Raw genomic sequence first — 21,461 nt, 5'->3', positions numbered from 1 at the left:
ATACTAGGCTATGACCCGAGCCTTGGGGTAATTCCACTCTTAGAATCCGAGCTTAGGTATGTACTTTGTTCGTTTCTTAAAATCTACTCCTTAATGGGACCAAAATAAGACTTTCATGTTTTCAAAAGAATGAATTTCAAAGGTTTTATAAAGAATTTTAACTACAAAAAGGGTCCCAAACTTCTAACGTCCGTAACTTTTGCATACGAGCTCGGAACGCCCCAAAATATAATAGGTAAGCTCATAAGGTATAACCCTTCCCTAACTCTCGTAGTCGGGCTCGGATGGGGGCCGGCACCCGTTCGTGGGGCCCGCGGCTTCTATGCACGTCCTTAATGATCTTTGAAGAAACTTAGTGCTATTTTTCTCTTCGACTTCCGCATATGGATTTCTTATTAGTTTAATGAGTTATGAATATGGCTTTATGCATATGGTTGCTCACGACTCTGCTCGTGCTTATGGTCATCACCTCGTTCACCGATCCGGGCGGTTATGCTTCGTGCGCATTATGATATGCATTCGGTGTGATGTCTTTGTGTTACGGTTCACCGAGCTCCTCTCTCGGAGGGCGGGTTCGTTTGGTGTGATCTTGTGATATGGCGTTACGGTTGGCTATGATGTGTTACGGGGATATGTCGGGTTACGGAGATATGAAATCTTCGGTGTGATCTTGTGGCGTGGCGCCAACGACGGGCGGCGACCACCGTTCTAAACTATGCATGATTTGCATTTTATTACATATTTTGATACTTTGCATATTATGTCTATCTTGTATTTTGTTCCTATAGTTCTGTATTTACGTTTTACATACTCGGTACATATTCATCGACCCCTTTTCTTCGAGGGTACGCGTTTCATCACGCGCGAATACACCCGTGAGCTAAAGACATTAGCGAGAAAATGTTCCGGCCGGATTGGCGAGCTCCGCTTGTTCGGAGTCTTTGCCGAGTCGGAGTTTGTGTGTGTTATGATATTCGAGTCATGTTAGAGACTTTGCAGACAGAGCCATGTGCATCAGATGTCAGTTGTGGGCGGCCCTATAAGCCGTCGTTTTGTTGTACGTGATATTACAGATTTTGTACGTTCGTAAGATGTGTTTGATTTGAAATTATGTATTTATGATTTGGTCAAGGGCCCAATCTTGTCGAGTATTATGATAGTCTGAGGGTTCGCTCGGCCCTAGCTAAGGGTCGGGTGCCCATCACACCCTATCGGAAATTGGGGTGTGACAAAAACCCATGAAATGATGTAACATGATTGTTGGGATTAATTTTAGGATGAATTCCTTCCTAATGATAGTTCACCCATTGAAAAAGGGTAGAAGTAGTGGGGTTTTCTTCTCCAAGTTGTTGTTATTGAGTAAATGATTCCTTACTTCCTTAGCGTTATGATTTCTAGACTTTGAACGTTCTGAAGCTTTGTGAAAAGGGAAAGTTGTTGCAGAATAATTGCATTGTTCCAGTTTGGCCTTGAGGTAGGTTACGGTTTACTCGAGTTAAACTTTGGTTAGTTGATTGTATATGTAATAAAGTTGATAGGAGAAAGTATGATTTGGTTGGTATGAATTCTGATTATGTGGGCTTGTTGCCATTTCTTCATATACCGAAACTTGAGATGGAATTGTTGTGTTTTGAAAAGGAAGGAGTCAATATATATACTCTTCTTGTTGATTGAGACGATTGCATATTCACGCTATGTCGGGTGAATTTATCTGAGTCTTGTTATGACTTGTGGCATGGTGCCTTGTATACATTGACATTGATATTATTGACTGATCATGTTCTATATTGACAGGTGGGCTGGAAATATGTGGCGATTCATGTTGTGATCAGATACGGAGATATAAATATATAAAGGCACATTGGACAGGGGGTGAGGATGTGGCCTAGTTATGGGCTCATGATCCGAGGTTGGTTCTGGAGCTAGTGGTACATGGACACCATGGATCCCCTGCAGGTCATGACTATTTGGGGAAACAATACCATTTAGCATGTGTGTACACGGTTGAGATACTTTCATTATTTTATTGCATTGCATCGGATCGTGTTATTTCCGTTGTTTGCTGATGACTAAACTAATATCAACTCGGTGATTGATTGATAGCTGGATTTATCTTATTCTTGTGTTGGCTGATTTCTGTTGATGACATTATTTGGTTATGTGTTGTTGTGTCTATCTACCTATCTTATTGATTTTATTAACGTATGCATGATACTAATCTTAGTCGGCCTATGATATCTACCGGTACATAGTATTTGTACTAATACTACCTTGTTGCACTTATTATTTGAGTGCAGATTGTGTTCCAGAGACATCTTCCAGACCTCATATCTACTGTGAGGTTAGTTTCCAATCAGATTTGAGGGTGAGCTCCCATCCATGTCATACCGTCTGAAGATCTTTCCTTATTTGAATGTCTACTTTCATTCCAGACATTTATGATTAGTTTAGACATTTATTTCATTCATTAGACAGCTTTATGCTTTAGAGTCTTTGTATGATGACTTTCGGATCTTTGGGGTTGTAACAGTTAGGACTTCCGCATTTATTTTATTTATGGCAATGATTTAGACTTATTCATGATTTATTTCTGGTCATTAATTTATAATTGTTCAAATGATTAAGAAAAAGGTTAAGGGGATGGTTCACCCACTTAGGGGTTTTGTGTGGGTGCCACTCACGGCCACATGGGTCGTGACATCTATTTTGAAGAAAAATCGATGATAGAGATTTTGATTCAATCATTGAAGAACTCATGACAACTTTGTTATCGAGCATCAGTTTGCAGATTTTGGAATCAACACTTATAAAAGTTTCGTCCAGGAAAAGTTACAAACAGTAAAGCATCCACGTTTCCTTTTCTTTCTTTTTTTCAGGTTAGATTTTACGGGCATGAGTGGGCAAAAGACTGCTCTTTCTAATACTCCCTTTGTCCCAAAAAGTTTGTCCTCCTTTTCCTTTTAGTCTGTTCCAAAAAGATTGTCCCCTTTTTATATTTAGAAACAAATTAATTTTATGAGATGATTTACAGCTACACAAATATCTAAGGCTTGTTTTGGATCACACATTTCAAAAGTCTTCCTTTATTTCTTAAACTTTGTGTCAAGTCAAAAGAGGTCAAACTTTTTGAGACGGAGGGAGTACTATTTTATATGATGACATTTGACCAAACACAAAACTTAAAGAAATAAATTAATTCGGCTCTTAAATTGGTTAAAATATGGTATACTAAAGAAAACATCAAATCAAAGTTTAAATGAAGAGGATTAAATTTGGGAAAAGGGCTAAAATTATACTAATTAATACAATTAAACAAGGATATGGGTTTAAGATTCAGTCATTAGCAAATAAGGGTAGAAGTGCTCAATTATTAGACGACGAGGATAACTTTACCGAGGGCAAAAGTGTTCAATTTCTTATAGTTAAAGGGTGATTTTGGACCTTTTTCGTTTTAGAAAAGAAGAGAATTATATTATTTAAAAAAACAGACTTCATTATCAGTTATTTGTGCCTACTAGATACATGTAAACAATACTAAGACGGCCTTACGTAGAGTGATTTGAATAGTTGAAATTCATATAGCGGATCTCAATGTACTCTAGATTGAAACATAGTTGATGATTAGATACGAGGGTACACAAACTATAACTTAGCTTCAAGTACCAACACTTCTCAAGAATCAAGCTACACAAACAAAAGTTTGAACTTGAGTTTTTAAAGTTCAAACTTGTACTGAACAAGCCCGAGCCTCTCGGGTCACAAATATTCGAGTTTACCAAGCACTATCTATCCTACAGCAGGTTAAGATCACTTTCCTTCACGAATATCCCATGAAAACCATAAGGCACACGACGAGGCAATTTCACAACAGCTACAATTTCAAGATCATGAGATTTTGCATCCATCACCAAGAAACTTGCTTCTCTTGTGCTCTCATTGTGCATATAACACACCACATAGCCATCATCTTCATCGGCTGATTCAAACATAAAGAAATAAACATACAAAAAATTCAAAAGGATTCAACATGTATATATATGTACGTTAAATAATTTTTGATCTATTTACGCACTATAAATTCTTTAACGAAGGGTACTGTCAATTGACTCCCCTTAAATAAACGTGGCTACGCCGCTGCCTAGGTCAGTTACTTTAACGTGATGAAAAAATAAAATTGCAGTAACTTTGTTGTTATAGTGACTAAAATTATGTGACCGACGTGACAATAACCCAAGAAGAATAAATAAATATAATGATTGATCGTATAACAAACTATTACCGGCAAATACACTGTTAGGGTCCTTTTCCACAAAGAAGGGCTCACTACAGAAACAGTTTGGTCCAAAAATTCTTGTGGCCACTATGCAATCACGATGTTCAATTTCTGATATGGATACGTCCAATTTTACCACACCTTTTGCTTTTGGCCAAGGGTCTCCAATAGCTGCATATATGTACCTTAATGAGGAAAAATTACAGTTGTTATATATATCATCGGAAAAAACAAGGTTGGAATAGTGGTACATAACTGTATAATCGGAATACATCCACAAATCCTTAAATTTATCTTCTATTTAGGTACTTGAACTATGACCTATGACGATTGAGCATCTGAACACATGATAAAGTTGTTCCTATAAAACACTTTCGGCTCAAATTTTTGAAAAGTTATGCGCGTGTTCTCAAGCATTACGTGATAAGTTAACTATTTCAAATATGTCACTTTCGCTTTGATTATACGCATTAGCCCGATATAGCGTAAAACCTCAGGCTTAGCTTGTTCCAATTGAGGCTAATGTGTATAATTAAAAGATTTGACATATTTTATGTGGTTAACTTATTTACTCGATGGGCGCATGCAAAAGCTTTTCTAAAATTTGTTAAAAGTATCTAAAAGGAACAACTTTATCATGTATTCAGGTGTTCAATCGTCATAGGTAATAGTTCATCATCTTGATCAATGTGGTCAAGATAAAACATAATCATTAAATTATTAATTGCACGTACTTGTTCTTCTTCCCAACATAAGTCGGGTTGATACCTGCCAACTCAAGATTCCTCGTCGACATTGGATTTCTACTTACAGTACCCGTCTTCAAGTCTATCTTTACTTTTTCAATTGATGCATGGATCAAATCCATTTTCGAAAGGTGCTCTGCTGATATTAAGTTTGGAGCAATCACTATTATTGTGTCACCGTCGTCTTCTTCCCACGCATTAATTGCATGTACCATATTAAACCCTGGCACTTCGAACCACTTCATTTCTGACTCATTCGTCGCGTAACGAGGAATCACCCCGAGGCGAGGCACTTTTCTCGAGTTGAAACCCACCGGTGAGCCACCGGTGATGATAGGCTTAAAAGGGTTCATTTCTATTTGTATATCGGGAAATATGGCATAATTTTTTGTAATGGCAAAGTCATGAACAAAAGAGGGACGTGTCATGGAGAAAATTGGTACACCACGACTTTTAGTCCCGTTAGGGTCAATTCTAAAAAAAGTTAAAAATGGAGGTATTGGACCGGAACTAAAAGCGAAAGCCTCACTAGTATTTGGATCAATTTTGGGATGTGCTGTCATATTTGTAGAAAGATTTCCATCAAAATCATGACGGCCAATAGTTATGATATCACCATTTGGGGCTAATTTTATAGCATAAGGAAGATCAGTTTCATACAGAGCAAATAAATTGCCTCCCAATAGAGCCAAACTAGTGTTAGCAAGGCCAATACCATTGCTTGGATCGAATTGTCCAAGATTTGTCCGAGCTATAGACACTGCTCCACGACTCACAGAGGCCATAAGGCTATTAAAGTCGGAGAAGAGATTAGGAATGATTGAAAACCCCGCTTCTTTTTCTACCATGTACTTGTAAGTTTTGACATAACGGCTACAAAATATGGCTTTACCTTGAGAAATTCTAGTAGAGTGAAGCATCCCATCACCATCAAAGAGATGAAAAGGTCCACGAGGAAGATATTGTGTATTTGAACCATTTCTAATGTAAGCGCCATCAAGACACGGTGGAAGGCTTCCTTTTACCACCTCGCATTCTGTAGGAGGAAGTTCGTCCACAGGAGCAAAGTTGTTAGTGAGAACATATTTTGGATCAATGGAAGGATGACGAGGAGGATTAATGAAAGTGTCGATGAAATCGTCACATGCATTCAAGATAACTTCGGGAAATGAAGGTTCTAATAACGGTTTTCTTGGGGGTTTATTATGTTGTTTAGATGATGAACTTTTTGCTGTGGCTTTTGGAGATGTATATGAAGATGTTTTAGGGTTTACTGAAAAGGAAGATGTCCGATTGGGAGAACGGAGAGTTTTGGGGTGTGGTAATAACGTAGAAGTGAAGGAAAAAGTGAAAGCACTCATAGCTTGTATTCTTTCTTTGAAGATGGAAGAATATTAGTGGTAGAAGAAAAAGATAAGGCAAGAAAAAAGAGTGAACTTAGAATATCATGTTATTATGGTTTTTTTTTTTTTTTGGCTTAATGCATATGCAGCCCCTGAACTTGTTTTTTTTTTTTCGTTTGCTCCTATCAAGTGTTATTCATTGAAGCAACTTGGCCGTCTGCGCAAGTGTCATCAAACACAATCCGACTTACATAAGTATCTTATCTTCATGTAGCAACATGCTAATGCATATTCTAATTTAATTATGACATCTTATAAATAAGATTAGCGGCCGAGAGAGGAAAAAAGAGTAAGCTCTTAATTAATTTACGATGGAAAAACGAGCAACAGACTTACCACACATCCATGACCTAAAGAATAGCTTACCGCACATCTAAAATATTACTTCACCTTCATTACCACAATTTAATTTTTGTTTCTAATAAAAATCAGATTTAGAAGGTTTGATAAGACACTAAGACGAGTTCGGGGTTGATAGAATAACACTTAGTTGAGGTGCCAAAATTAAAAAAAAATGACAAGTTTAAGGGGCTGCATATGCATTAAGCCCTTTTTGTTTTTTCTCAAATTTCCTTGATAAAGGAAATTAAGTTCCGTGGGGAGTTTAATTTATAGAAGGAGGTTTAAAATGAAAGGGAAGAGACTATTCATCTGACATCAAATCATGGGAACAATAATTTGACAATTTCTACTTGACCAAATATAATAAGCTGAAATATTAATGTTGCGGTCTTGATCTTGTGCTTTCATTATGCGTGTAACACACAAACATAGCCATCATTTGCTAAGTTGTTAGGCTCCTACTCCTTTGCCACAAATGTGGGCTCATTATAAAGTTGTTGGGCTCAAATAATCACTTAATCAGCATGCGTCCAATTAAGCCACTATGCAATCACGTGATCAACTTCTGATATGGATACGTCCAATTTTACCGTACCAATTCTGCCTTTGGAAAGAATCCCACTCTTAAGTGACAAAAATAAAAAGTTGAGCAAAGCTAGTGCGAAAAAAAAATGACATTAGTAGTATTAGCATACGAAATTCGTGCGTGAAAGGACCGCAAAATTGCAGATTGGGCGCTTTCAGCGCTTAATTCAAATGGCGTGGAGGACCATAAACCTATCCCTCCATCTTCCCCACCACAACGTCTCCGTCCCCCACCCGCCATTAACCCCCCCGATTTTCGGTGGTCCAACCCCTTAAAACAATAATTTCGTGTTATTTTTGAATCCAAAACTCAATATTCTTTGTATATTGAAATTAGGAACAGTTTAAGGTTGGATTTCGGAATAGAGCGGCGTATAACACATTTCAAAAACTCAAAAAAAGCTTCAATCTAGGTATTTCACTACGAATTTTCTATTACATTGTTAAATATATTATTACCCTAAGCATGGTCATTGTATAAGCATGGTGGATTACTCGTTTTGCTCCTTTTTTTTTTTTTTTTTTTGCGTTTTTGGACATACCGTGCACCTTGTTGGACTGCCCATTTTTTCGTTTTTTATTATTTGTTTATCTATTGTTAATTAGTTAATTATTTATTGCTTGTTTATTTAGTATTTGTTAATTATTGGATTAGCGACTTAAGTATTTATTAATTGTTAGACTAGCTATTTCAATTGTTAGGACGGCTAATTATTTATTTTGTTTTTGTTAAGCCAATTGTTTATTTGTTAATAATTTCTTAATTGTTTCATTAGTTAATTAATTGTTTATTTATTAAATATACGATAATAATTTATTAATTTTTTGATTAGTTACTTAATTGTTTATTTATTAAATATATTGATAATAACTTGTTAATTATTTGATTTGTTAGTTATTTGTTTATTTATTAATTATTTATACTAATTGTATGCTAACTAATTGTTAATTATTTGACTTATCTTTATATTTTAGGAATGAAAACCCTTAGTTTAGGATTCATAACCCGTAGCTTAGGATTGAAAACCCTTAATATAATTTTCTATAAAAGATTACATAACTAATATTACTTGTTAATGATTTATTTAAAATACGTAAAACAGATTGGTCACCACAATTTTTAATAAAATTTTCGATAAAAGATTACATAACTAATACTAATACTACTTGTTAATGATTTATTTAAAATGCGTAAAATAGATGGATCACCACCCTCTTGATCCGGGGCCACTTCGACCGAGAGTTATCGTATCTTCAGCCCGAGCATGTCGCAACATATATGGACATCCGACTCGCACCGAGTCTCGGTCCGTACCCGATTGGGGACTCGCACGGGAGATCTTAGCCGGCTCGCCCCCACGAGCGTGTTCCGGATGCCCCACCAGGCGACGGCGGTCGGTCGTGGTCGAAGAGGCGCGTGGCGTCGCGAGGTGGTAGGGGCCGGCAAAGGTGATGAGGCTCCATCGACTACGATATCCCATCGACTTCTCATTCCGGCCGTCGACTTCCTGCGTACACCTATATACGCCGCACCTTTTTTTCGGGTTACGTGCCCGGCCTTCACTTTCACATCCACCAGTTCGTGATCCACAGGGTGAGCGGCCGGTCCGTGATCTACAGGGTGGCCTACATTTGCAGTTCGACGACTCCATGTTCGAGGACTTCGTGTTTGATATGGCACCATCTGCATCACCTGCTCCAGGGGCCGCTCAGGAGCCCTCTCACCAGGCATCTCAGGAGGCCGTCGACATACAGGTTTGACTTTTACAACAAAGTAAAATAATTTATTAATTATTTGTTTATTTCAGGTTCATTTTAGAATAAATCAAATCTAAATTATTTATATATTATTTCAGGTTCATTGTTCTACGCTCTTGTGTCCACGGGGAGACCCATTCAGGAGACTACCTCATATTCACCACCCCACCCATCTCAGGTGCCTACAGACCCATCTCAGGAGCCTACTCAGGAGCCTACAGACCCATCTCAGGAGCCTACTCAGGCGCCCGTTGACACACAGGTTCTATTAAATAAATAACGTTAATATATTCAATATAAATAATAAATGGTACTAATTATTATATACTTTTCAGGTTCATCCTTCGGCGCTGGGAGAATGGCGACTCCCGACGAGGTAGAGGTCGAGACACCGCACCTAACTCGGCTCGAGGTTCTCGAGTGTGCCGGGGATCGGATCCCCGAAGAAGCACGTTCTAGTTAAGGGATCACGGGCCGTACAAGAGATGATGATCATGACTTGGAGCGCTCGGTTATTAAGAGGAAAAAGGGCGATGGAGACGATGACGAGGGCGGCGGGGATGGTATGAGCCTTAGGCCTAGGGATAGTCTCCGGCATACTACATGTGGGACCCATCCTCGATAGTGTATATACATTAATGTTGTAAAATTTATCGTAAATAATATATATTTTTTGCATATTTAGTCTTTATTATTGTTTCACATCGTAAATTGATAATAAGAAAGTGGTCTCCTTTCACGCACATAATTTGTGTGTGAAAGGGTAAAATACGATTTCTACACTTTCACGCACAGATTGTAGGGTGTAGTGGGTTTGTCAACTTTCACGCACAGAATTTGTGCGTGAAAGTCAAAAAATTGTTTTACCCTTTCACGCACAAATTCTGTGCGTGAAAGTGTAGAATATTTTTTTTCCACTTTCACGCACAGATTTTAGGGTTTGGGTTTGGCAACTTTCACGCACAGAATTTGTGCGTGAAAGTGGAAAAATTGTTTTACCCTTTCACGCACAAATTTTGTGCGTGAAAGTGTAAAATATTTTTTTTCCACTTTCACGCACAGATTTTAGGGTTTAGGTAAGTTTGTCAACTTTCACGCACAGATTTTGTGCGTGAAAGTGTAAAATATGATTTGACCGTTTTGTATTGCGCACCAATTTAATGCGCACTGTAAGTATTGATTTGACAACACACCACGCATGACAATTTCTATCAATCTATGACACATAAAGGCTTGATTTGACAATACGTTGCTTTGCATTATTTGACCGTTTTGTATTGCGCACCAATTTAATGCGTACTATAAGTATTGATTTGACAACACACCACGCATGACAATTTGTAGGAATCTATGACACATAAAGGCTTGATTTGACAATACGTTGCTGCATTATTTGCGCGTTTTGTATTGCGCACCATTTTAGGGCGCACTATAAGCATTGAGTTGACAACACACCACGCATGACGATTTCAGGAATCTATTTAACTTGAAGGCTTGACGACTGAAAAACTCATCAATTGCATAAGTCTAAGTCTTACAAGTCATAAAAAAAAAAAACTTCATTGAAAAAATGTCTCAAAATGCTTCGCGTGTTAAGGTTTCACTATTTTGGGATGTAGATATCGTCGAGGACACACTCATTCGTTATAGTATCAAACCAAAAGCCTATGTTAAATTTCCAACAACTTTAAGTTATGAAACACTAGTCGATTACTTGCACGAAAGAATGAAAACTACACCCACCGAGTTTGGAATCTCGATAATCCGATATCCACAAACAATATCAAACGGTGTAGTGCGTTATGGCATGCACAATATCAACGATGATGAATCTTTGAGTGATTATTTGGGATCGCCGGAAGAATATCGTGATTTAGTATTCATTAATGTTCTTGAGATGTATGTTGAAAAGATACCTCGGGACACAAGTCCTCAAGTCCAAATTTATTCATGGTAACACTTAGGGGACTTTAGTTCTTATGGAGACATTTTGAGTGGTCAAGTGCCGCTGGAAAATCTAAGCCAGCAATTTAATCAAGCTCACAATGAAAATTGGTAAATATGGTTTTTTTATATTATTATTATTATATATAGTAGCATGTGTTTGTTGGTAAATAACCAGTTTTCAAATCTTTATAGGAACTATTCTCAAAACTCACCGGGGTACCAAATATGGATGTTGGTCAATCCTGATCGACGGTGGAGTTGATCATTCTCCACACCATAACGGTCTTATGAACAACGATAAGTTCATCACCTTGATATTAAATTATCTATATATATGTATGATGTTGGTATTTAAAATATGTTACTTTTCATGTAGGAGGATGAATGCACTTAATAATAAGATTTTCCTAATTATTATGAGTCATCATCAAGTGATGACGATGAAATAGCTAATAATGCGGAGGTAATATGATGAAGACGATGATGATGTTCAAGTTAGTATGACCAACAATATTCCTCAAAGCCAAAACCAACAAGAACCAATGCACCACCACGTACCACCACCGATGGCTGAAAACCCAACTTCTGAAAGCCCAATTCAGTGGCATTCTAACAATATCCCTTATCTTGATAGCCTGCAGGGTCGTGATGATGCATTTGTCTTCACAAGAGAAGATTATGATAGTCGCTTAAAAACCTGGATTGAACCTAAGGATCTCAACAAAGATCGATGCTACCTTGCAAAGGGAATGTTGTTCGCATCCAAAAAAGCTTTGCAACGGGCTATCAAAATTTATTGTTTTAAGGACATGAGAGAGTTTAAGGTTGATCAGTCAACCTCAAAGATATGGAGGCTAGTTTGTATACGACGGTATCAAGGCTGTGAGTGGTTTCTTCGGGGAATTGTTAAGCGATGGTATGTGGGCTATCACAAATTCCGCGAAAAGACACACTTGTGATATGGAAGAAAATCGAGCGAGATCATTATAATTTAGATACAAACATGATTGCTCAAGTGTTACTTAAAGACATTGCCGAAACGCCAAGGTAACTTATCCTACCTAGTACATTATATGTCTTATATCAATTGAAAGATTATTACTAAATGTTGTTTGTTTAAACTTGTACGCAGTTCCCCATTAAAGATTGTATTCGAAACGTTCAAGACGTATATAGTAAAACTATAAGCAACAAAAGGATTTCTCGGGCGTAGAACGCGCTTTTGAGATGGTCTTTGGAAATTGGCATACTTCTTTTCGATCGCCAAGGTATATGGCGGCTTCTACAACATTTTAATCATGGTACCGTTGTAGAGTGGCGACTTATAGAGGTAAAATCTTCAACTTCGTATTTTGGACATTCAAACCATGCATTGATGGTTTTGCTCATTCTTGACCAGGTGATATCCATAGATGGTACGCACGTATATGGTGCTACGACATCGAAGCTCCTAATTGCAATAGGAATGGATGCCAATGGGTCAATATTTCCTCTTGCTTTCGCAATTGCCGCTAACGAGAGCAACGACACATGGGGGATCTTTTTGACCCATTTGAAAAACTCGTGTTATTAAGGATCGTACCGGCGTATGCATGTTTGTCGATCGTCATAAAGGCATATTGCACAATATGGATAATTTACCGGGAGCACCTCCCTTTGTTTACCATCGCTATTGTTTAAGGCACCGAAGGCGAATTTGCAATCAACGTTTCACAATGGCACTCTAAACAAATTGATGTGGGTCGCCAGATAGAGCATCAACAACGAAAATGGGTCGCAAAAATGGATACGATCGAGGCCCGAGTGAACCCGCGTACGTTTGGTTGATGAAGCTCGATGTTGAAAAATGGACGCTTAAATGTGAGGAGAAAAGATGGGCATGCTCACAACAAATAGCTCGGGAGTCTTTCAATGGCTTGCCGAAATCGCTCGAGGACTACCATCACCGCAATGGTGAGAATGACCTTCAAGCGGTGGTGGAGCGATTTATTGTTAGGACAAGCGCAAAGCCGAGCGATATTAGCCGTACGGCGGGACATGGATGCCAAAGCCCTTCAAAACTATGGAGCATTATAGACAAAAATGTGAGCGTCACCAAATGACCGAGTATAACCCAATTCAACGTGTATGAAGTTGGGACGGGTTATTATAACGGTAAGGGTGGAAACGTGCATACCGTTTATGAGGCAACAAGAACATGCACTTGTGGTAAGTGGCAAACGTACCACGCCGTGTTCTCATTGTCAAGTGCTTCGAGAGAATGAGAAAAACGGTAACAAATTATGTGGCGGGGGAATACAAGGTCTGCAGTTACCTTAAAGCATATTCCGGCCAATTCCACCCACTTGGTAATGAAGCTTATTGGCCAAACAAGCCGTTTTCGATGGTTGCTAACAAGGATTACATTAGAAAATTGGGCATTAACTCACGGAGTCGTAGACCCAATCAAATGGATGTTAGTGAGAGAACTTACTCTCGCAAGTGCTCTATATGCAAGCAATATGGCCATGACAAGCGTTCGTGTGGGCAACAAGGCCGTGGTAGTACAAGCACGTCTCGAAGTAATAGAGCCTCTAGAACTTGAAGATTGTATTGTTATTGTAATTTATTATTGTATTGCTTTGAATTAGTATTGTAATTAAATGAAATGAATTATTTTTTAATTAGTATAAACCTCTCGTATTGGATGAATTATTATTAAAACACTTAAATCAAAACCCTATAAATATTACAAGTTTCAAAACTTGCTTCAGGGCACTTTAGAACTCCTAAAACGACGATCCAAACGTTTAGGTGGACTTGATGTAATGAGCCGACATTATTGTACGCAAAAAAAGATATTAAGTTTTATATAAAATATTGATATTTTGGAATTTTGAAATATGACTAATCTTTGCCCAAAGTATGAAAAAAACATGATTGGAAAGGTAACGCAAAAAAAAAAAAAAAAAAAACCAGTTGCTATTCACGCACGAAATTCGTGCGTGAAAGGCTCAAACTGTATTTTTGCAGTTTGGTCCTTTCACGCACGAATTTCGTGCGTGAATACTACTAATGTCATTTTTTTTTTTTGCACTAGTTTGGTTCAACTTTTTATTTTTTGTACTACTTAAGTCGCGGACTCTTTGGAAAAGGGTTTCCAATAGCTGCATTTATATACCTTACTAAGGAACTAGTAACAGCACTGGCCCAATAAAACTGCTAAATATTTGGAGTGTATAGGTTATTTATTATTAAAAAATATCTTAATTTTGTTAGTCACAAGTATTAACTGAAAAGTACAGTTTAGAAGGAGTTTCCCTCATGAATCATGATCAAGTTACGCAGGGGCGGATCCACCCTAAAGGGTGGGGTGGCATGGCACCCCCTAGATTAATATTTTTTTATCTACTTATGTTGTAATTTCTTAAATTAGGTTAAATGTTTAATCTTGCCACCCCCGATCTTAAATTAGACAAAAGTGTCACGGCTGGTAGACACAAGTTTGAACTTATCTTGAACATTTTTCGACTCCCGTTTTCCTTTGTTCCAGTAATTCCCTTTTCGGCTCTCTCAATTTTCTATTTATCTTTTTATTATTTATATTTCCTTTCCTCCTTTTTATTATTTTGTCTGTGATCTCTAACGAGAACACACAAATAGAAATTTCAAAATCCCTTAAATTAAGCATTTCTCTTAATCTCAAATCTGTGAGTATTTAAATAAAAAAACTTAGTATTTAAATAAAAGAACTTGGGTCTCAATGGGAATTTTGAATTGAGATCAAAATTCATTTTTTTTTTTATAATTTCTTTTGTTTATTACTCCCTCCGTCCATGTTTAATTATTTATATTTGACTTGGAACACTCTTAATAAGCAACAAAAAAAATGAGAAATGAATTGATGTACTTAATAATAAGGGTAAAATAGGTATAAAATGGTAAATTATGTCTTGGTTTTTCAAAATATAGTAAAAGTGGACATATATTTTTAGTATAATGGACAAATAAAAATAGACGGAGGGAGTGTATTATAAAAATTTATGCTATTCTAGAATTGTTAAATTCAATTTAAATTACTTTACTAGTTAAATTCGATGGAAATTTCATTTGCTTAGAAAACATGAAATTTATAATTTATTTTTGAGAACTTGTAGTTTATCTAATTCTACATTTGCTTATGGGGTGTATTTACCTATTGAAGAGTTTTTCTATTATTTTTCTTATTTTGATTGGTCTAATTCCCTTATTGAAGATGTTATTTTACTTGTGCAAATTCATTTTTTAATATACATAAGATATGTAAGTCTCTTTGTGAAAATGTTGAATTTACTTTTGTTGGGGTCTTAATGGGTGTGATTCCTTGTTTAAGATGCTAATTATGTTCGTTTTTTAATTTTTGAGATGTAATTTCATATTTGCAAATTAAAAAAAGCCTATTAAGTTGACCCGAATGAACTAAAAAGAGATGGACTCGACCCAAATACACGTTCCTAACAAGATGTACATTGAAAAAAATTGTGGCATCCGCTATCTTCAAATCCTAGATCCGCCTCTGAAGTTACGTCGATTAGCATGAGTTATTATTTAAAATGACAATTTATCATTTATAAATCAAAAAATTCATTGTGACTTTCTAAGCTTCTCAGAATCCTGAGAATGGAATTTCAATTTTCACTTCAATCACACATCAATATTTAAATATATGATGATAAATACAAATATCATTTTCAATCAAGTTTTAAGCATAAAAAATAGAAACCATAATCAAAAATTAATAATTATTATCTTTTTAAGTAAAATAAAAGTATATAAAAAATAGGCTAAGTAGGAGGGAGTACAATGTTTTTGTCTAAGATGGGAAAGGTATGTACTTAAAAGCTTCAGGTACAACAGCAATAAGGCACAAATATTTCAGAATATCAAAAATATCCTTATAGTGAAACAGACACGTTGACGGAGAGGAGCTAGCTAACTCCCTTCCTATAAGAGAACTAGAAATAAAACCCCGTGCTGTGCACGGGCCCAAACATAGATAAAATTATTAAATTTGATGGTTTATTTTTTAATGAATCTTGGATTATAATAATAAAATAAGCTATATTTAATATTATAGAATCATAAAATTTGAGTGTGATTTTTAAATCTTTTAGCTAATGTTCGCAAGTTATAGGTTCTCCTACATATAATATTATTTAAAATTAATTTTGTTATCATTTCAAAAACATATTTTTACTATATTAATATTTTCAGCAATTTTAAGGATAATACTGAAATCTAAATATAATTAACTTTATGGTTATTGATCTAAAACTCCCAAGACACTAATTAATATAGAGGTACTTTTCAAAATTTAAGATGAAACTTGATAACAATTTACATATTTTTTTAATTATAAAAATTCAATCAATCAAGAGTATATTACTGAAAGTAGGGGTGCTTATCGGTCGGTTCGGTTCGATTTTGTGTATTATCAGCTCGGTTTATTGATTTTCGCTTTTTAAATAGGCTAAATCGATAATCAAATCAATAAGATATTCGTTATTGATTTCGGTTTATCAGTTTTTGATTCTTAACGGTTCGGTTTTCGGTTTAACCGATAAGAAAATGCTCATCTAATTTTTTTTGCTTTCTTTTGTTTTCATTTGTTCATATATACACTGCCTTCATACATAAAAGATTAATAGTCTACATAAAATTACAAGCAAGTAAAAATTAAATACGTTATTGCTATTTGCTAAAACAAACTTTTTTCTTTCACGTTAAGTAGCAAACTTGGATGTTGTAGAAGCAAATTCAAATACCTTATTGCTATTTTCTAAAACAAACTTCTTTTCTTTCACGTTAAGTAGCAATCTTTGGATGTTGTAGAAGCAAATTCAAATACTTTATTGTTATTTGCTAAAACAAACTTGTTTTAAATATTAGAATTTAAAGTCACTATTATATAATCAAGGATAAAAAAAATTAATATGAGCGTATTGGATATCTGTTTAATCATTAACTAAATCCTTAAAATCAAAAATCGAACCGATAAACCGATAAAAAAATTTACAAAACTGTTTACAAACCGTTAACTCAATAACCTGATAATGATAAACCAATAGCATTTTTATTGGTTCGATTTATCAGTTAAACCAGTTTTTGCACACCCCTAACTGAAAGTGGAGTTGTGTATTGCTGTAATGGGACCCACCGATTTAAAGGATAACTCCAGCAAATGCAGAGAAAGTCGAAAATATGAAAAGCTAATGGGACCCAAAGTCTCAAATATGAAAAGCTAATTGGACCCATACATACCAAAAGCTGACGTACAGCTTTTGGCAAACACAAGTAATAAATCGAACATGGGCTTGGTTTTTTGTACAAGAGTACGAAAATACATCTACAAAGCAATCTAATACAAAATACCTAAAATACCCTTGAGGGTTGAAGCAAACATGTTGTTGAACAGTAGTCTGCTTCTAGCCCCTTAGTAATAGTAGTAATATAAGAGAATACATTACAGCTATTATTTATATCATCCCAAAAAAAAAAAAAAAAAAAAAAAAAAAACAATAAGGTTGGGATTGCCTATTAGGCACTTTCAGCTCAATTTAAAAAAAAAAAAAAAAAAAAAAAAAACTATGTGATTTTCAAGCGTCCATTATATTAATAAGTTAATCACGTAAAATATGTCACCTCATTCTATCACGACCCAAATATAATAGTCGTGATGACACCTATTGGTTAAAATTTAGTAGTATACTAGAGAAACCATCAAATTTAATACTTTCCCCGTCCCATTTTATACGAAGATATTACTATTTGGGGAGTTAAATAGTTTTTCGTTGACTATAATTTTCTCAATTTTTTAAAACATTTTGAATCATAAGCTATATTGATTTGTAGTACTTTTTGTGTAGCTTTCATACATAAATTCATAGTTAAAATTAAGTATTTTGACTCTCATACTCCGAAGTTCAAACTCCTTCACATAACTCTTTTTTTTTTTTTTTTTGCCTTCGCATAACTTGGTTCTGAGGGAGTAGTTTAATAAATTTGAACTCTTGAAAGTTATCATAGTTGTGCAAAAATAAAATGTTATAAAATTACTTAGAACTTTTAAAATGTAAATAATCACTACTAAAAAACAGGCAAAAATCGATGACCAAAACCGACGGACTGCGTCGGTTTTTCAGTGAAAACCGATGAAAAATCGACGCAACACGGCCGTCGGTTTACGTTACGTCGCATTTCAAAAATCGACGGACTGCGTCCGTTTTTTTTTTTTTTTTTTTTTTTGAATCAACACTTATAAAAGTTTCGTCCAGGAAAAGTTACAAAACAGTAAAGCATCCATGTTTCCTTTTTTTCTTTCTTTTTTTTTTTTTTTTTTTTTTTTTTTGGGGGGGGGGGGGGGGTTAGATTTTACGGGCATGAGTGGGCAAAAGAATACTCTTTCTAATGGAGTACTATTTTATATTATGACATTTGACCAAACACAAAACTTAAAGAAATAAATTAATTCGACTCTTAAATTGGTTAAAATATGGTATACTAGAGAAAACATCAAATCAAAGTTTAAATGAAGAGGATTAAATTTCGGAAAAGGGCTAAAATTATACTAATTAATACAATTAAACAAGGATATGGGTTTAAGATTCAGTCATTAGCAAATAAGGGTAGAAGTGCTCAATTATTAGACGACGAGGATAACTTTACCGAGGGCAAAAGTGTTCTATTTCTTATAGTTAAAGGGTGATTTTGGACCTTTTCGTTTCGGTAAAAGAAGAGAATTATATTATTTAAAAACCGACTTCATTATCGTTATTTGTGCCTACTAGATACATGTAAACAATACTAAGACTGCCTTACATAGAGAGTGATTTGAATAGTTGAAATTCATATAATCTCTCAATGTACTCGAGATTGAAACATAGTTGATGATTAGACACGAGTGTATACAAACTATAACTTAGCTTCAAGTACCAACACTTCTCAAGAATCAAGCTACACAAACAAAAGTTTGAACTTGAGTTTTTAAAGTTCAAACTTGTACTGAACAAGCCCGAGCCTCTAGGGTCACAAATATTCGAGTTTACCAGGCACTATCTATCCTATAGCATGTTAAAATCACTTTCCTTCACGAATATCCCATGAAAACCATAAGGCACACGACGAGGCAATTTCACAACAGCCACAATTTCAAGATCATGAGATTTTGCATCCATCACCTAGAAACTTGCTTCTCTTGTGCTCTCATTGTGCATGTAACACACCACATAGCCATCATCTTCATCGGCTGATTCAAACATAAAGAAATAAACATACAAAAAATTCAAAAGGATTCAACATGTATATATATGTACGTTAAATAATTTTTGATCTATTTACGCACTATAAATTCTTTAACGAAGGGTACTGTCAATTGAATCCCCTTAGATAAACGTGGCTACGCCGCTGCTTAGATCAGTTACTTTAACGTGATGAAAAAAATAAAATTGCAGTAACTTTGTTGTTATAGTCACTAAAATTATGTAATCGACGTGACAGTAACCCAAGAAGAATAAATAAATATAATGATTGATCGTACAACAAACTATTACCGACAAATATATTGTTAGGGTCCTTTTCCACAAAGAAGGGCTCACTACAGAAATAGTTTGGTCCAAAAATTCTTGTGGCCACTATGCAATCACGATGTTCAATTTCTGATATGGATACGTCCAATTTCACCACACCTTTTGCTTTTGGCCAAGGGTCTCCAATAGCTGCATCTATGTACCTTAATGAGGAAAAATTACAGTGTTATATATATCATCGGAAAAAACAAGGTTGGAATAGTGGTACATAACTGTATAATCGGAATACATCCACAAATCCTTAAATTTATCTTCTATTTAGGTACTTGAACTATGACATATGATGATTGAGCATCTGAACACATGATAAAGTTGTTCCTATAAAACAATTTCGGCTCAAATTTTTGAAAAGTTATGCGCGTGTTCTCAAGCTTCCATTACGTAGATAAGTTAACCATTTCAAATATGTCACCTCGTTTGATTATACGCATTAGCCTCAATAAGCCGTAAAACCTCAGGCTTAGCTTGTTCCAATTGAGGCTAATGTGTATAATTAAAAAAAAGACATATTTTTACGCTATTAACTTATTTACTCGATTTACATGCAAAAAAGCTTTTCTAAAATTTGAAAAAATGAAAGATCTAATAGGAACAACTTTATCATGTATTCAGGTGCTCAATCGTCATAGGTCATAGTTCATCATCTTGATCAATGTGGTCAAGATAAAACATAATCATTAAATTATTAATTGCACGTACTTGTTCTTCTTCCCAACATAAGTCGGGTTGATACCTGCCAACTCAAGACTCCTCGTCGACATTGGATTTCTACTTACAGTACCTGTCTTCAAATCTATCTTTACTTTTTCAATTGATGCATGGATCAAATCCATTTTCGAAAGGTGCTCTGCTGATATTAAGTTTGGAGCAATCACTACTATTGTGTCACCGTCGTTTTCTTCCCACGCATTAATTGCATGTACCATATTAAACCCTGGCACTTCGAACTACTTCATTTCTGACTCATTCATCGCGTAACGAGGAATCACCCCGAGGCGAGGCACTTTTCTGGAATTGAAACCCACCGGTGAGCCACTGGTGATGATGGGCTTAAAAGGTTCATTTCTATTTGTATATTGGGAAATATGGCATAATTTTTTGTAATGGCCACTACTAAAAAAACAGGATTTTTCGACCCAAAAAAATGGCAATTTCTGACCTCATGAAGTCGGTTTTAGGCAAAAAACGACCTCAAAACCGACCTCAAAATCAGGTCGAAAAATAGTGGGTCGGAATTATTACCGACCTCATGAGGTCGCAAAAAAGGGACCTCATGAGGTCGGTAAAGTTTTTTTAGCCGGGTATTAATTAAATAAAATGAGGTCGGTAAATTATATTAATAATATAATGATATGAGTTTACCGACCTTCTGAGGTCGGTAATTTATATGAATATATGATATATTATTTTAGATTTCCGTCGTCGTAAGATCGATATTTTATAATTTTTCCAAAATATTTGCAGAAACCCGACCTCATGAGGTCGGTAATTTGCAATTTCTATAGAGAATTTTGTAGCAAACCGACCTCATGAGGTCGGTTATTTGCAATTTCTAGATAATTTTAGAAAACCGACCTCATTGGTGCCGGTAATTTGTAATTTCGGGAACATTATGCATAAAACCGACCTTACGAGGTCGGTAATTTGCAATTTCTAGATAATTTTGCAGAAAACCGATCTCATGAGGTCGGTAATTTGTAGTTTCTGGGAATATTTTGCATAAAACCGACCTCATGAGGTCGGTAATTTGCAATTTCTGGGAATATTATGCATAATAATTTGCAATTTAATGGAAAATTTTGCA

The 21,461-nt window shown here is 35.5% G+C and overlaps 2 protein-coding genes across 3 annotated transcripts; both read right to left on the bottom strand.

Annotated features, from left to right (window-relative positions):
- Positions 1–3,555: 3,555 nt before the first annotated feature.
- Positions 3,556–6,461, bottom strand: LOC132042539 (probable carotenoid cleavage dioxygenase 4, chloroplastic). 2 transcript variants are annotated; one of them, XM_059433060.1, is made up of 3 exons: positions 5,008–6,455; positions 4,280–4,458; positions 3,556–3,976 (listed from the first exon to the last, which is right to left on the bottom strand). In XM_059433060.1, exons 1-3 carry the CDS (start codon positions 6,378–6,380, stop codon positions 3,792–3,794), a joined length of 1,737 nt encoding a protein of 578 aa, XP_059289043.1. In that variant the 5' UTR covers positions 6,381–6,455; the 3' UTR covers positions 3,556–3,791. The 2 variants fall into 2 exon arrangements, with proteins under 2 accessions (XP_059289043.1, XP_059289044.1); XM_059433061.1 differs by lacking the exon at positions 3,556–3,976 and having other exon boundaries at positions 4,357–4,444; positions 5,008–6,461.
- Positions 6,462–18,935: 12,474 nt separating this feature from the next.
- LOC132042540 (probable carotenoid cleavage dioxygenase 4, chloroplastic) lies at positions 18,936–20,705 on the bottom strand. The gene is made up of 3 exons (XM_059433062.1): positions 20,357–20,705; positions 19,622–19,800; positions 18,936–19,317 (listed from the first exon to the last, which is right to left on the bottom strand). Exons 1-3 carry the CDS (start codon positions 20,581–20,583, stop codon positions 19,250–19,252), a joined length of 474 nt encoding a protein of 157 aa, XP_059289045.1. The 5' UTR covers positions 20,584–20,705; the 3' UTR covers positions 18,936–19,249.
- Between the last annotated feature and the right edge of the window lie 756 nt (positions 20,706–21,461).

The sequence above is a fragment of the Lycium ferocissimum genome, unplaced genomic scaffold (assembly GCF_029784015.1).
Source record: "Lycium ferocissimum isolate CSIRO_LF1 unplaced genomic scaffold, AGI_CSIRO_Lferr_CH_V1 ctg1604, whole genome shotgun sequence".
In the NCBI taxonomy this organism is placed as follows: Eukaryota; Viridiplantae; Streptophyta; class Magnoliopsida; order Solanales; family Solanaceae; genus Lycium; species Lycium ferocissimum.
The sequence above is the reverse complement of the archived record's forward strand: the minus strand, read 5'-3'. Positions and strand labels throughout refer to the sequence as shown.

What these genes read in the sequence shown, in the direction of transcription:
- LOC132042539 (XM_059433060.1), bottom strand. Translation starts at nt 6,380, where the DNA reads ATGAGTGCTTTCACTTTTTCCTTCACTTCTACGTTATTACCACACCCC. An exon ending in TATGTTGGGAAGAAGAACAA is followed by an intron (nt 4,459 to 5,007) that starts GTACGTGCAATT and finishes TTCCTCATTAAG; the next exon opens with GTACATATATGCAGCTATTG. An exon ending in CCCTAACAGTGTATTTGCCG is followed by an intron (nt 3,977 to 4,279) that starts GTAATAGTTTGT and finishes TGTTTGAATCAG; the next exon opens with CCGATGAAGATGATGGCTAT.
- LOC132042540 (XM_059433062.1), bottom strand. Translation starts at nt 20,583, where the DNA reads ATGGTACATGCAATTAATGCGTGGGAAGAAAACGACGGTGACACAATA. An exon ending in TATGTTGGGAAGAAGAACAA is followed by an intron (nt 19,801 to 20,356) that starts GTACGTGCAATT and finishes TTCCTCATTAAG; the next exon opens with GTACATAGATGCAGCTATTG. An exon ending in CCCTAACAATATATTTGTCG is followed by an intron (nt 19,318 to 19,621) that starts GTAATAGTTTGT and finishes TGTTTGAATCAG; the next exon opens with CCGATGAAGATGATGGCTAT.